This window comes from Octopus bimaculoides, chromosome 9 (genome assembly GCF_001194135.2).
Source record: "Octopus bimaculoides isolate UCB-OBI-ISO-001 chromosome 9, ASM119413v2, whole genome shotgun sequence".
Taxonomy (NCBI): domain Eukaryota; kingdom Metazoa; phylum Mollusca; class Cephalopoda; order Octopoda; family Octopodidae; genus Octopus; species Octopus bimaculoides.
The window spans coordinates 19,620,189-19,635,190 of record NC_068989.1 but is presented as its reverse complement, the minus strand read 5'-3'; the positions used below and the strand labels follow the sequence as shown (position 1 = coordinate 19,635,190).

Here is a 15,002-nt window from a genome sequence, read left to right as displayed (position 1 = left end):
GAGAGTAAACGAGATGGAGGTGTGCAAGAAATATAGTATCACCGGTTGAACCACAACAAATAACGATCGAATGTAAGATTGTATCAATAAAACATACGTGTGTGGTGTGGGTACATGTGTCACATATACATATATATATATATATATATATATATATGTATAATGTATGTGGGAATGTACGCGTGTCTGTATGAGTGTGGGTGTGTAGTGGGTGCAGTCTGGGTATGTATGTGTGTATGTATGTGCGTATGTATGTGTGTGTGTGTATGTATGTGCGTGCGTGTGTATTTGTGTTTTCAAACTAAAATTTAGGTTGTTTTGGTATCTTGCAGTTATAGCAAGAATCCTAAAGGGAGATAAATACACATACACACAGAAACATACATATACATATATGTGTGTCTGTGAGTGTGTGCGCGTGTGTGTGTAACAAAACGACCGTGAATTAGTGTCTATGGAAGCCGCAACTTGTCACATAAATTAGATTTACTTGTTGATTGGTGCCCGCTTCGAGTTGATGGGGGCGGGAAGCACCTCAATTTACAAATTGCAAATTAACAATAGACAAGAAAGAAAAATAACTTTTTTTCTAAGTATTGTAGACATATATCATTTATCTCGTTTTAATTTATGAATTGTTTGTATGCAAGTTAAATCGCTAGACATGCGAGTCTGTAAGTATGTATTTTTATTTGCGCAAGTGTGTGTGTGTTATGTAATATGTGTACACAAGTATTTTCTTTGAAAAATGTCGATATAGATAAGTTTATAGAAAAACTTTTACCAACCATAAGATTAGGACTAACACAAAATTATTAATACAGTTTCGGCGGAATACTTAATTTTTTTTTGGTGGGGGGATGTGAAGATATCAATTATGCATAATCTTTAAAATATATTCTATTTAATGAGGTTTAGATTCAAGTTAAATTCAGTGAAAGCTAAATTATTTGTATGTTTTGTTAAATAATCCGTTTTTATGTAAGAAGAAAATATATAAATAAGAAGGAATGGAATGTTAACATTAAGGTAAATGATTCTAAAAATCAACTCGTTCAATTCTGTCACATTACATTAGATTATTTGTTGGCATACCTACACAAGTGTGCCCCCCACCACGGTTTTGTTTCTTCATAACTTTCAGAAAAATAAGTATCTTTTAATAAAACTTCCTACAAATACCCTTCAGATGGTGTAGATTACGGTTACATCGGAATTCATTGTGAAGAAAAAGTTGGTGGTTGCTCACACATACATATTGGTTCATATCACATATGTGAGATAATACTTTATTCAATATAGTATTTATAAAAGAGAGTCAAAGAAAAGAAGAAAAAAAAGAAAAACATCAATGCAGGACCAAGTGCTTCCGTCAGTCGCACACCAAAAGGTTCAACGGAACCTACTGAAGCATTGCGATGGCGAGGCTAAGGCGTTGGAAAAGCCAAGCGCCCTCACGGGCATCACCTGACACCTCGGTGAGACGAGCTGCCAACGATGACAAGAACTTCGCGGTTAGTGACGCAGTTCCTCCAAACGTCTCAAACGCCACAGGTGGGAAGAGGTAGTTCGATACCAGGTCCCGATACTTAAGGATTTTGTTCCGTTCAGCTACGGAAACAGTGACCCTCCCATTTACCTCAGCATCTAGGATGTGGGAAGGGGGAAAAAGTGTCACAGACAGATTTACAAAATGAAACTTGAAATTTTGAAATTTCTTTCCACATCAAATTCTGATATCGGAATTTACACCATCTAAAAGGTACTTGTAGAAAATTTCATTAAAAAAGTATCCATTTTTCTGAAAGTTAAGAAACCAAGTCGATGAGGCACAATTGTGTACATATACCTATTCATTTGCTGAGCATAGGAATGGACTTTGCGTCCCTTTTGGGCGAACTTTCAGTTGTTTAATTATCAGAACTACCTTATAGTATGTAGTTGAATATTCCACAAATATTTGTACCGTTTAACGTAATCTCCTGTCTGATTAATTATGACAATGTGTGTGACAAGGTTTGGCTTTTAAATGAAAGGTACAGTCCATCCAACTGGTTCTAGTTTAACAACTTCACTTTTCGCAAGAGTAAATTGGGTAGGAAATGGGTATAGATAAAACAGAAAAGCCTTAGACCCTCATGTCTTTGGGGTTTGCTAAAATTATGTATCTTTTAGTTGTTTCAGTCATCAGACTACGGCCATGCTGGAGCACCACCTTGAAGAATTTTAGTTGAACGGATCAACTCCAGTACTTTTTTTAAGCTTGGCACTTATTTTATTGGTCTCTTTTGCTGAACCACTAAGTTGGAGGGCATAAACATACCAACACTGGTTGTCAAGCAGTGGTGGAGAACAAACAGACACACACATATATACATATACATACACACACACACACACACACACACATATATACAACTGGCTTCTTTCAATTTCTATCCACCAAATCCAATCCCAAAGCTTTGTGTTTGCCCCCACCACCACTTGGCAGCTGGTATTGGTTTGTTTACATCTCCACAACGTAGTGGTTCAGTAAGAGAGACCAATAGAATAAATACCAGCCTTTAAGAAATGTACTGGGGTCGCTTTGTTGCAGTCCAATGACCGAAACAAGTAAAATGTAGATGATCAATATTTTTATTTATTATTTCTCGTTTCACTCATTAGACTGCAGCCATGCTGAGGCCCCACCTTAACACACAGCCATACCTGCACCTTTGTGTTCACTTTTGAGTAAATATCTATCCATTTACTCTCAGTTGTTCTCAACCAGGGTCCATATGGCCCCTGATGTTCCATATAAAATTTTTTGGGGTCCACACAACAAAATAGTAAATTTGGGATCCATAATAGTATTTTAAGGACCACTGAAAAAATTTTGCTTTAGATGTATGTATTTTTATGGATTGCAAGAAACAGCTTGGTTTCATTCTCCGACATCTACACAAGTTAATGTGTGAAAAACAAAATAGGAATGTTGAAAGAAATTTATATAAAATTAGTCCTTCAACATTAAATGGCTACGGTGGTCCACCAGAAAAAAAATAGTAATCAAAGGGGTCTATAGATAAAAATGGTTAAGAACCCCTGCTCTAGGTGTTACATGACTCTGCCTATCAATGATAGGCAGAGCCTCCCTAGAGAAATTATGCAAAGCAGAACATAACTGCTTCAGACCTACCTGGGAGGGGAGTTCTTTTTTTTAGGGGTCTGTCAAATATTCCCTGACCCTTCTTTGGCTCTCCAGCCCCAGAAAATATGTACCAGTTGGACCCTGCTCTTACAGACCTTGATGACAGGTAGAAAGATACTGAAAAGGAATACTTCATAGGCTGAACCTGATGAGTCAGTCTACTGTGCTGATCCATCATAAAAACTTCATTTTTTTGTATTGTACTTACTCTTTCTTCTTATTTCCTCTTTGTAAGCTAATGTGGTCGTCTTCAGAATGCCATTCTTTTGAAATTCGTCAGACATCCCCTCATATTGCTTTTATAAGACTGACCACAGCAATTCTTTTACTTGTTTCAGTCATTTGACTGCAGCCATGCTGGAGCACCACCTTTAGTCGAGCAAATCGACCCCAGGACTTATTCTTTGTAAGCCTAGTACTTATTCTATCGGTCTCTTTTTGCCGAACCGCTAAGTTACAGGGACATAAACACACCAGCATCGGTTGTCAAGCGATGTTGGGGGGGACATACACAGACACACAAACATACACACACACACATATATATATATATACAATACATACATATATACGACAGGCTTCTTTCAGTTTCCATCTACCAAATCCACTCACAAGGCTTTGGTTGGCCCGAGGCTATAGTAGAAGACACTTGCCCAAGGTGCCACGCAGTGGGACTGAACCTAGAACCATGTGGTTGGTAAGCAAGCTTCTTACCACAGCCACTCCTGCTCCTATAATGGAAATGTTAAAAATCTATTTCTTTCAAGTGAGAGGAAAAATTTTCAACAATATTATTAGCAGTATGAAGACTGCAAGCTGACAAAAGCGTTAGCAGAGCAGCCAAAACGCTTAGTAATATTTCATCCATCTTCATATTCTGAGTTCAAAATCCATCAAGGTCAACTTTGCCTCTTGTCTTTTTGAGATCGATAAAATAAGTACCAATGCAACTGTGGGGTCAATGTAATCAACTTAGCCTCTCCCCTGAAATTGCTGGCCTTGTGCCAAAATTTGAAACCAATATCATTAGCAGCATGACTAAGCATACATGGAACTTTTTGTAAAAGTGAATGAATTGAAAAATCAGTATCAGTTTGTCTCTGCCTGTCCTTTACTTGTTTCAGTCATTGGATTGTGGCCATACTGGAGTACTGCCTTAAAGGGTTTAGCTAAACAAATCAACCTTAGAACTTTTTTTAAGACTAGTACTTTTTTTATTTTGCCAAATCACTAAATTATGGTAATATAAACACCAACAGTGGTTGTCAAGTGGTGGTGGAAAACAACACAAACAAAAACACACACACACATACAAGATATAGATATATATGATCAGTTTCTTTCAGTTTCCCTCTATCAAAATCCACTCACAAGACTTTGATTGGTCCAGGGCTATAATAGAAGACACTTCCCCAAAGTGCTGCGGAGTGGGACTGAACCCAAGACCACATAGTTGGGAAGCAAGCTTCTTGACCACACAGTCATGCCTATGCCTACATGTATGAAATTTAGTTATATATTTTGGGGTTTTATGTAAAAAGCTTTTTTATAAAAAAAATAAATAATAAAGCTAGCTTCATAAAAACAAAATGAGAAGGAGAATCTTTCTACTTTAGGCACAAGGCCCGAAATTTTGGGGGAGGAACCCAGTCGATTAGATCAACCCTAGTACACAACTGGTACTTAATTTATTGACCCCGAAAGGATAACAGGCAAAGTTGACCTCAGCGGAATTTGAACTCAGAACGTAAAGACAGATGAAATACCACTAAGCATTTTGTCCGGTGTACTAACATTTCTGCCAGCTCGTTGCCTTAATGAGAGGGAAAATTCAATGAAAATATTAACGAAATTGTGTGTATTTGGGGAGTATTCTGTGAAATTAAATGATTTCCTGTGGGAAAGTTAACAAATGAGATCTATTTTGTTTCTGTAGCATGGTTGGAGGTGTGTATATATGTATGTATTTGTAGTGTTTGTGAGGTGGTGTGGAGGTGAATGTGTATATAGTGTGTTGGTGTTAGTGTTGTTGTTTTTGGCGGCGGTGGTGGTGGTGGTCGTGGTGGTGGTTGTGGTGTTTATACCAAACTAGCTTTGCTCAAGCAAAGCTGTAATCAAATGCATTCCAACCATGGCCATGAATTTTATTTTCAGGCATAGCATATCCAAATGACATTATCCAATGAGTCCTATTTATAAGGTGGCAGAGTGTGATTTGAAAGTGTTTTGGCTGCTATTTCCAGCAAGTCAAGTAACTGTATTAAGGCTACCACATGTGGCAGTGAGAGGTGAATGTGTGTACACTGTGTGAGAGTGTATATTAAATATATGTAAATAACTAATATCTCTATATTGATTGTTGGTTGTGTCCCAAGCAGAAATGTTATATTCTTTTTATGAGGCTCACCACCTTGAAATCAGTTTTCATCACTTCAGCTTTTGTCTTTCTAGTCTTCCTCTTCCACAGGCACCATCACTTTTAAGCCCTTGACACTTCTTTATGCTGCTGACATCATCCATATACATCACATGCCCATACCATTGCAGTTTTATTTCTTGCAAACAGCATCTAATTTATCTTATATACATTTAGTCTCTCAAGTCATTTGTATTGTATCATTAATGCACATTGACATTTTACATTCAGCAGAGCATGCTTGCCTCATTTCTTTCTAGCCTTCACATATCCTCTGCGTTCATGACCCAGATGTTACTATCATGTAGCAATCCACTTCACACACAAACATCATACAATCTGCCTTTCATTTGAAGAGAGAGCTCTTTTTACCAGCAAAGGTATTAACACTGAACTTGTTTTTACTTTGGCTTCTATGCTTTCAGTGCACACACTCCCACTGCTAATGTAATGACCTAAGAAACAAAGACCATCGACTACTTATAGGAAGCCTTCTGAGCAGTAGAAAGAATCATTTTTAAGGGTATATTCCAAGCAAATTTGCCCTTCCAGTTAGCCTACCTGTGATCCCACTATACTTCCTGTGCATCCATTGTTTAAACTAAGCACAGTATAGAGTTTCTACCTATTCTTTTTCTGCAAACTAAGCATAGCCATTTCCCTGACAGCTTCAGGGACATGTCTTCTTTTTACTTATCATGGCTTTAGTCTTCACTCAGTTTACTTTAAAGTCCTTCAATTCCAGATTTTGCCCCTATGTCTGGAATTGCTTCTCCAAATCTTACACAGATTCTACAATGAGAACAAGGTCATCAGCATACAGGAGTTATATACAGGCAAGCAGGGCCAGCCCTAGGGTTACTGGCGCCCCAGGCAAGCTGAACTTCAGTGCCTTACAAGTATAATTTTTTAAAACGTTCACAAGGAGAAAAATTGAAAATATAGACTAAAAAGCACATGGCACCTCAGACAACTGCCCCAGTTTCCAGTACCTTGAACTGGCCCTGCATGCAGGCAGGCAGGCAGATAGGAAGATACACAGACAGACAGAAGCTTCTAGTACATTCAGACCTCCTTCTATCACCAGCCTTTCTTTGGATCCAAGATCTACATTGTAGGAAAAGATTACTATGCAATGAATATTTTATAGTGGTATTGAAGGTACACATTTCTCAAATTAATTTGGGCAAGTATTTGGCTATTTTCATTATTGGCAGCTCATGAACATATATTTGTCATTTATGAAAGAAGTTATTGTGAGTGAGCTAAATTTAAGATAAGTGAATAATTATTATTTCTGTAATTTTTTTTAATTATTACTCAAAGTCAGCTTTAACTGCTAATCAGAATGTGTGTGTGTGTTCTGTCTATTGGGTGCTGTACAAATACATGGAAACTTCAATGGTGATCTTTCTTTTTGAAAAATATGTTCTGCCATTATTCAAACTATTCTCACAACAATTTTCTTTGTTCCACTTCCAATTGTGTCTGGCTGGACACATTCTCCATCTAGCCAACCAAAAACACTCTAAAACAACCATGATTTGGGTGTCACCTGGCAGCAGGTGTAAAAGGGGCAGGACAAAGATCACTTGATGGCAGACATTTCAAGATGGCCTAAAGACAGGTGTGAAATGGATATGCAAGAGTAGCAGCCAACTGAATGCAATGGAGTAAACTTGCTGTTCAATGTGCTGAGCGACACAGGAAGACCTAAAGCTGAGCTAAACTAAGTTCCACTTACTAGCCAATGCCTTCATTTATCTAATACTATGAAAAGAACTTCATTCCTAGACTGTAAGGGCAACCTCTGCAAACTGTGACAGTCTCAGGGAAATCCCAACTTGCAAACAATCAAATAACATACCCTACCTACATTGGGGAGAGTCATGACACCACAATAATACCTGAAGCTGGATCAAACACTAATTGTTGAAAATAAGACATTTCGGTCCATCATTGTTTCCTGGAGTCCAATGAAAGTGAAAGCATTTCCCTGCACACATACAAACACACACATACTATATAATATATATATATCAAGTCATTAAGAATGAAATGTCCAATTTTGAACTGAAAGTTTATTTTACTTTATCTCAACAAAAAGCAATGCAGTTAATCCAAGTATGCACCTAAATTATCAACACAATTTTGCCATTTTATTGGTAGCTTATTTATGCCAGCTGCAAAGAATTCTGGACAGCAATGGGTGATGAAATCACGAAGGGCTGTTTTTGCATCTTCAGATATGAAGTTTTTTCCATGCAAAATGTGATAGTCAGTTGGTGCAAGTTCTGGTGAATATGGTGGATGAGAGAGTATTTCCAAGTTCAGTTCCTGTAACCTGAGTACCATTTTTTGTGCAACATGTGGTTGAGCATTGTCTTGCAAGAGAATTGGCCTATCTCTATTGACCAATTTCGGTTGTTTAATTACAAGTTCACTCATCATTTCATCCAGTTGGTTGATGTATACATCTGCTGTAATTGACTTACCAGCTCTCATGAAATTGTAATGGATGGCACCAGTGCTGGACCACCAAACAGACACCATTAACTTTTGTTGGTAAATATTCTTTTTTGGATTGTGTTTTTGTACTTCGTCTCTATCCAACCACTATGCAGAATGCTTGCTATTGTTGAAAAGAATCCATTTTTCATCACATGTAACAATACGATGCAAAAATGGTTCACTTTTATGCTGTGACAGCAAAGAACAGCGGGTTTCAAGATGGACGTGTCATTTCATGTTCATTTATGCAGTACGCACTTGTCCAGCTATTTTACCTTGCCGATTTGTTTCAGATGGTCCGATACAGTTGGAATCAAAACATCAAACCTTGCTGCTAACTCATGCGTAGTTTGAGATGTATCCACCTCCACTACAGTTTCTAACTCATCATTATACACCTTGGTCTCAGGTCTAATACAGAGCTGATTTTCAAGAGTAAAGTCACCAGACCAGAACTTCTCAAACCATCGACATACAGTGCACTTATTTGCCACATCTTCACAAGCACCTCATTGATGTTTCGAGCTGTCTGGGATGCATTGGTTCCATGACAGAACTCATATTCGTAAGCAATTTTTTTATCTATCCATGGGTTCACAAAAATTGATTCACAAGAGAAAATACAATATAATCAGACACCATGAATTGCATTTCGCAAAAAGTGATGATGTAACTCATCAATGTTGTAAAACAAAGAATTTTCAGGATAAAACATTAGAGTTGATGACTGTCAAACTTGGTGCATAAGAAAATCAGACATTTCATTCTTAATGACCTGATATATATATATATATATATATATATATATATATATAGTTCAGGTAAAATTGTATCTAATGATGTAATGTAATAGGTGTATACATAAGTGCTCAGGTTGACTTATCACCTAAAACTGATTTGAACTGCAACTAAAATAAAAAGTGCCTAGCAATGAAAGACTATAACTGGTATAGCATTGAGTGGGTAGTAAAATGGCCGTAGTCAAATGACTGAAACAAATAAAAGAATATATATATATATATATATATATATATATATATATATATATATATATATATATATATATATATATATATATATATATATATATATATATATATATATATATATATATATATATACACACACATATATACATACATCTATCTATAGTGGCACCTTAACTTACGAGTGTACCAACTAATGAGTTTTTCAAGATACAATCCATCTCTCAGCAAATTTTTTGCTTTGAGTTGCAAGCTAAAATTCGGGTTACAAGCCAGCTTCAGATACCCCACTACTAGTTGGCATAGCAAATGCCACAGTGAATGCCGTAACATCCACCCAGCATTTCAGAAATGCTCGGAAAGTGAGGATAAAACAAACCTTATTGGACAGGTTTTTATCAAAAACTCCTATAGATGAAAGTGAGGAAAGCATGACAAAAAAGGGCAAAAATCAGCAAATAAGATTCAGTTATTCAGTTCAGCCTTTCTCCTCCACCTCCGTCAGCATCCTCAAGTCGTCTGCTCTTCAAGGTAAATGTTGTACATTATACTTAATAAAACCAGTTTATTGCAGTATATTCCATTGTATTTTTTATACAATATTTTTTATTTATAAATACATTTTTCTTATTTAAAAACACATAACAAAAATAATTATCATGTTTTTTGAGGGGCCCAGAACGGCTTAATGGCATTGCAATTAATTTCAATGGGCAAATTTGATTTGACATACAAGTAATAAGCACCTGCACGGAACGAATTAAACTCATAAGTCAAGGTACCACTGTATATATATATATGTGGCTGTCCTGAAAGGGATGATTGTTACTGTTGTTCAGCCCCATTATGTTGGCAAATAGTCTTTACTATATATATGTGTGTGTGTGTGTGTAAAAAAATAAAAGCAACAAATGGATTATCCAGTATTGCTAGAATTGTTTTATTTAGAGATTTTACTGCATTGTAACATCGTACAGGTAGATATGTATCAAGTGCAGCATTTATAAGATACTGCAAAACAAGACAGAAAACCTCTCAAATATTCAGGTTGTACAATGTTGCATAAGAGCAAATATCAACATACTACTGGACAGCATAACCCAACGGTATGTGCCCCATTATTAAGTGATCCTCTTTAATCAATATATACATGGTGCAGTGAATAAACTGTTGTCTAAATTATGCAAGAATGAAAATAACACTGACGTCTCATTTTAACAGATATATTTACCAAAATTACATAAAAATATCTTGAAATACTAAAGAGTAAATTTATCCAATAAAATCGCCATTGGCTTCAACCATGGCCTCCAGATAACTTCAGAATCTCCTGCAACTCTTCTGGGCAGTCTCCTTGTTCAAGTGGGTGAATGCTGCCATAATCCTTGCCTTCAGTTCATCTTTGGTGTTACAAGGAGTTTTGTTGGTCTCTTGCTCAACTGTGCACCACACATAGTAATCAAAGGGTTGCAACCTGAGGAGTTGGGTGGCCAGATGTTAGGAGTGATGTGATCACAGAAATTGTCTGACAGCCATGACTGGGTTCTCCTGCTTGTGTGGCATGGTGCAGAGTCCTGTTGCCAGACATAGGGTGTTCCAGCAATTACCCTCTTGACCCAAGGCAGCACTACCTCCTCCAGGCACTTGAAGTAGGTTTCTGTGTTGAGTCCGAGGCCATGTAGGAAGTTGAATGGAAGCATAACATCACCATCACTAGTGATCACTCCAAACACTATGATGTTGACTGGATGTTATTACTCTCAGTACATGTCCTCTGATTGACACCCAAACACTCTAAAATGTTCATATTGGAGCTTCTGATGCAAATGCCAAGCAGTACAACATGTTTCCAAATTTCTGGTAGAGTGAATTGCGTCATGGTGCTGTTTTTCTCACAGACAGTGCCCAGCTGACCCTACTATACTATGTAGGCAACAAAATCAAAAAGAACGTGCATGCACGAAATTAACAATATAAAATGACAACAATTTACCCATCACACTCTGTCTATACACCCAGCTTTATATACATACAAATGCATACACACACATACATACATATGAGGGTTGCTGAAAAGTTCTTGGCTTTTAGGGTATCATGAAAGGCCTGGCTGGAGGCCCAACCTTCTGAGTTCTTTTACAAGTCTTAGAAAAACTGAAGGACTGCTGCAATAAGTGTCTGAATCTGAGACGTTGAATAAAATCATAATTAACTGGTCCTCCTGTATTTTCTTTTATCCAAAGCCAGGAACTTGTCTTATTTATATTATTTTTATGCAACCTTTCCACTGAGCAGATGGTAGGTTAATTCCAATCAAAAGGAACAAAAACATGCATATGCAGTCATGCCTGGAGGCGCAATGGCCCAGTGGTTAGGGCAGCAGACTCGCGGTCGTAGGATCGTGGTTTTGATTTCCAGACCGGGCATTGTGAGTGTTTATTGAGCGAAAACACCTAAAGCTCCACAAGGCTCTGGCAGGGGGTGGTGGCGAACCCTGCTGTACTCTTTCACCACAACTTTCTCTCTCTCTTTCTTCCTGTTTCTGTTGTGCCTGTAATTCAAAGGGCCAGCCATGTCACATTCTGTGTCACGCTGATTCTCCCCCAAGAACTATGTTAAGGGTACACGTGTCTGTGGAGTGCTCAGCCACTTGCACGTTAATTTCACGAGCAGGCTGTTCCATTGATCGGATCAACTGGAACCCTCGTCATAACCAATGGAGTGCCAACCAACCAGCAGTCATGCATGCATTCACATTCTCTCTCACACACACACATACATACATAAATGATGGCTGCAACTCAAATTTGAGTAAAATCATCACTTGATTGTTCTCTTAAACACAAGCAATATAGATGTGGCTTTTCAGTTCTGCTAGGGACTTACACACTTTTGCACAGATGTGGCAACAAGGTTATTGGACCAGGTGTTCAGAGAGCTTATCACCCATGCTGACACATGCCTTCATTCCATCATGGAATTTTTCATTGAATGTTTTGCTTTTTCAGCTATGGCCAGCGATAGTATGCAAGTAATGACATAGCTAGAGTGTGTACTGCCAGCGCAGCCCTTGGGTTTGCACCTTCCAGTCCTCCATAAGCATATATAAGCTTATACAGCAGGCTCAAAAGTGCCATTACCTGAAGCAAACTGCCTGCATCCTCCCCTCACACTAAAGCTATGCCATTATATACAACGCATATAGAGATATCAAAAATCAAGTGATGTCAGTGCTTGAAGCTTTTTATATACTGGAGAAAGGCCTTGCACAGGATCACCCCTTTTCTTTAAACAATATATGCATTTGCCCAAAAAGAACTAGTCAACATCATTGGATGCAAACGAAGGCCCAGGTATTGCATCAGTTTTCTTTCCAGAGAGATGTCTAGAAGTCGGGGCGGGAGCGGGGGCTCTCACACCCTGCAAGGTGTCAAACGAAAACCATTCTCCTTTACTAATCAGGCTTGGTAAGGTCGCCGGTTTAATCGCTGACAACCTAACCATGCAACAAGTTGTATTGAGTTACATGATAACAACAGCACTAAGAATGACCTGACATACATAGAGACATACAAAACACGTACATACATCTATATTATTAGTTTTATTTGGCGTCCAAATTTGTTAGACTCAAAGTCAAAACTTACATCCTGCATGTTTATAATATAGCTAGTGTGTGAGGCAGTACGGTTTCGTTTCTTTAAACTGCATTAACTGGTTTGCAGGAGCCCTTAGGACACACGTTAATACCATTTTTTTAATGTTTTATTTTTTTCCTCGGTAAACCCAACATCTATGTGACAAATCCTATAATTATATATACAACATGTACATAGATGAGTCAAGATATTCCACCACTCACCAACCCACCTACCCAAGATAACGTGGTTATAGAAACAAATAACAAACGAGGTTTGAAATATTGACTCAGTTAAACAGATGATGTGGGAAGTGGTGGCGATGGAGGTGGGAAGGGTCACAGTAGTTAGGGTTATTAGTGTTATCGTAACAAACATTTACATTTGCGACCCATAAAGATATAATGTTCACATACAAATGTACAGAGTCTACACACACACACACACTCACACAATATAAACAGATAGATAGATAGATAGATAGACAGACAGCATTGAGTTTAATTACCTTTAATTTGTTTTATATATCTCTTGATATGTGTGTATACACATACACACACACATATATATATATATATATATATATATATATATATATATATATAACACACATATATATATGAGTCAATGAAGCAGTCTGTGTGATAGCTAGAACTGCTAGAAATAGCAGTCAAATCTCATTCAAATCATTTTAGTCCTGAAAATAAAGGAGACATTAGATAATGTAGTCCCAGAATGCCCCTAAATTTCAGAAGGTCATCACTGGAATACCTCTGATCATGTCTGCTCAATGAAGAGTGACCGGCGACTAAACACGCACCTCCACACACAAATACATACATACATACATACACACACACATACATACATACATACATACATACATAGAGGCAAACATCGAGTTTCTCTCAGTTGTTCAAATTCCAAAGAGATCTCGACAATCAGAATCTGATTGTTATTTTTAAGATCACACACATAAATACAAGCATATATAGATATATATATATATACACACACATATATATATATATATATATCAATGTATGTATACATAAGCACACATACACACAAATGCATACACACGCAGGTACACGTACATACACACACAGATACATACATACACACGTACATATATACACAGAAATAAAAAGGGAAAATGCTAGAGATTTATACATATATAGACACATAGGTACAGAACCATGAATTTATCGTAACTGTCTATGAAAAAAATTTTCGATTTCTCAGAAATATCGATGACCTTTTCATTTTTCTCCTTTCCTTTTTTCTTTTTTTTTTTCTGATTCTTTAATTTCCCACCTGTTATCCCTTTATTTACGTTTTGTCTTAATCGATAGAAACCAATAACGCTGTTTACCTTTAGGGACATTCTGAAGACTCTTCTGTTCTTTCTGTTTTATAATTCCATTTACATCGAGGATGCCTTATAGGAGGAATAAGACGTAAGGCAAGACATGTAAAATCGTTCCGATAGCCTGTGCGTCCGACAGATCTCTTCTCAGCCCGACCGACCGACCGACCGCCTGTCCTTCAATTAATGGACTGAAGCAATAATCTTATAAGTAACCACCAGTTAACAACCACACAAGTTTCAAGCGGCAGCTTTCGGCATTTCAACGTTGCTTGTTGTTGTTTTTATTGCTGCTGTTTGATGTATATTTGTTAATCTTGTTACTCAACCGCTGCGCGGGTACCTTAAAATCTCGCTGACATACCTTCTATTTTTTTCTTCTTATGTTTCATTGTATATATTTTTTCTTTCAATTTTTACAGTTCGTTGTTTCTTTCTTTTCTTTTCTGTATTGTCCTTGTTGTTGCTGGTTTCTTATATCGGATTACAGTTGTGCAGTTCCTGTTTCTTCCGTCTTGTGTTGTTATTAGGTTACTTAGATAACAAAACATCGAAACACCGCCCACCACTCCGAATATCGTTTCAACGCAAGATCCACCACTGCCATCTATCGTAGACTCGTAGACTCAGAACTGCGACTATCAATACACACACTCACACATACACGTGTAAGCAACATTATGTAAGAACTACAACTACACGCATGCATACACACATGTGTACGATATGGGTGAACACGCATACATCTATGTATGTGTGTATGTGCGTAAGAGAGAGAGAGAGACTACGACTTCATCTTTCGATTAATCCATGCGGCAAAATTCTACCATTTCAAGTTCTCTCTCTCTCTCTCTCTCTATATATATATATATATATATATATATATATA

The 15,002-nt window shown here is 37.4% G+C and overlaps 1 protein-coding gene across 1 annotated transcript in view; it reads right to left on the bottom strand.

Annotated features, from left to right (window-relative positions):
* The window catches only part of LOC106876194 (ankyrin repeat domain-containing protein 29), a 138,027-nt gene extending 123,108 nt beyond the window's left edge, over positions 1-14,919 (bottom strand). Inside the window, exon 1 of the mRNA XM_014924635.2 lies at positions 14,120-14,919. Within this exon, the coding sequence (XP_014780121.1) occupies positions 14,120-14,131 (12 nt within the window). The 5' untranslated portion in view covers positions 14,132-14,919. The remainder of the gene's footprint in view (positions 1-14,119) is intronic.
* Positions 14,920-15,002: the final 83 nt, after the last annotated feature.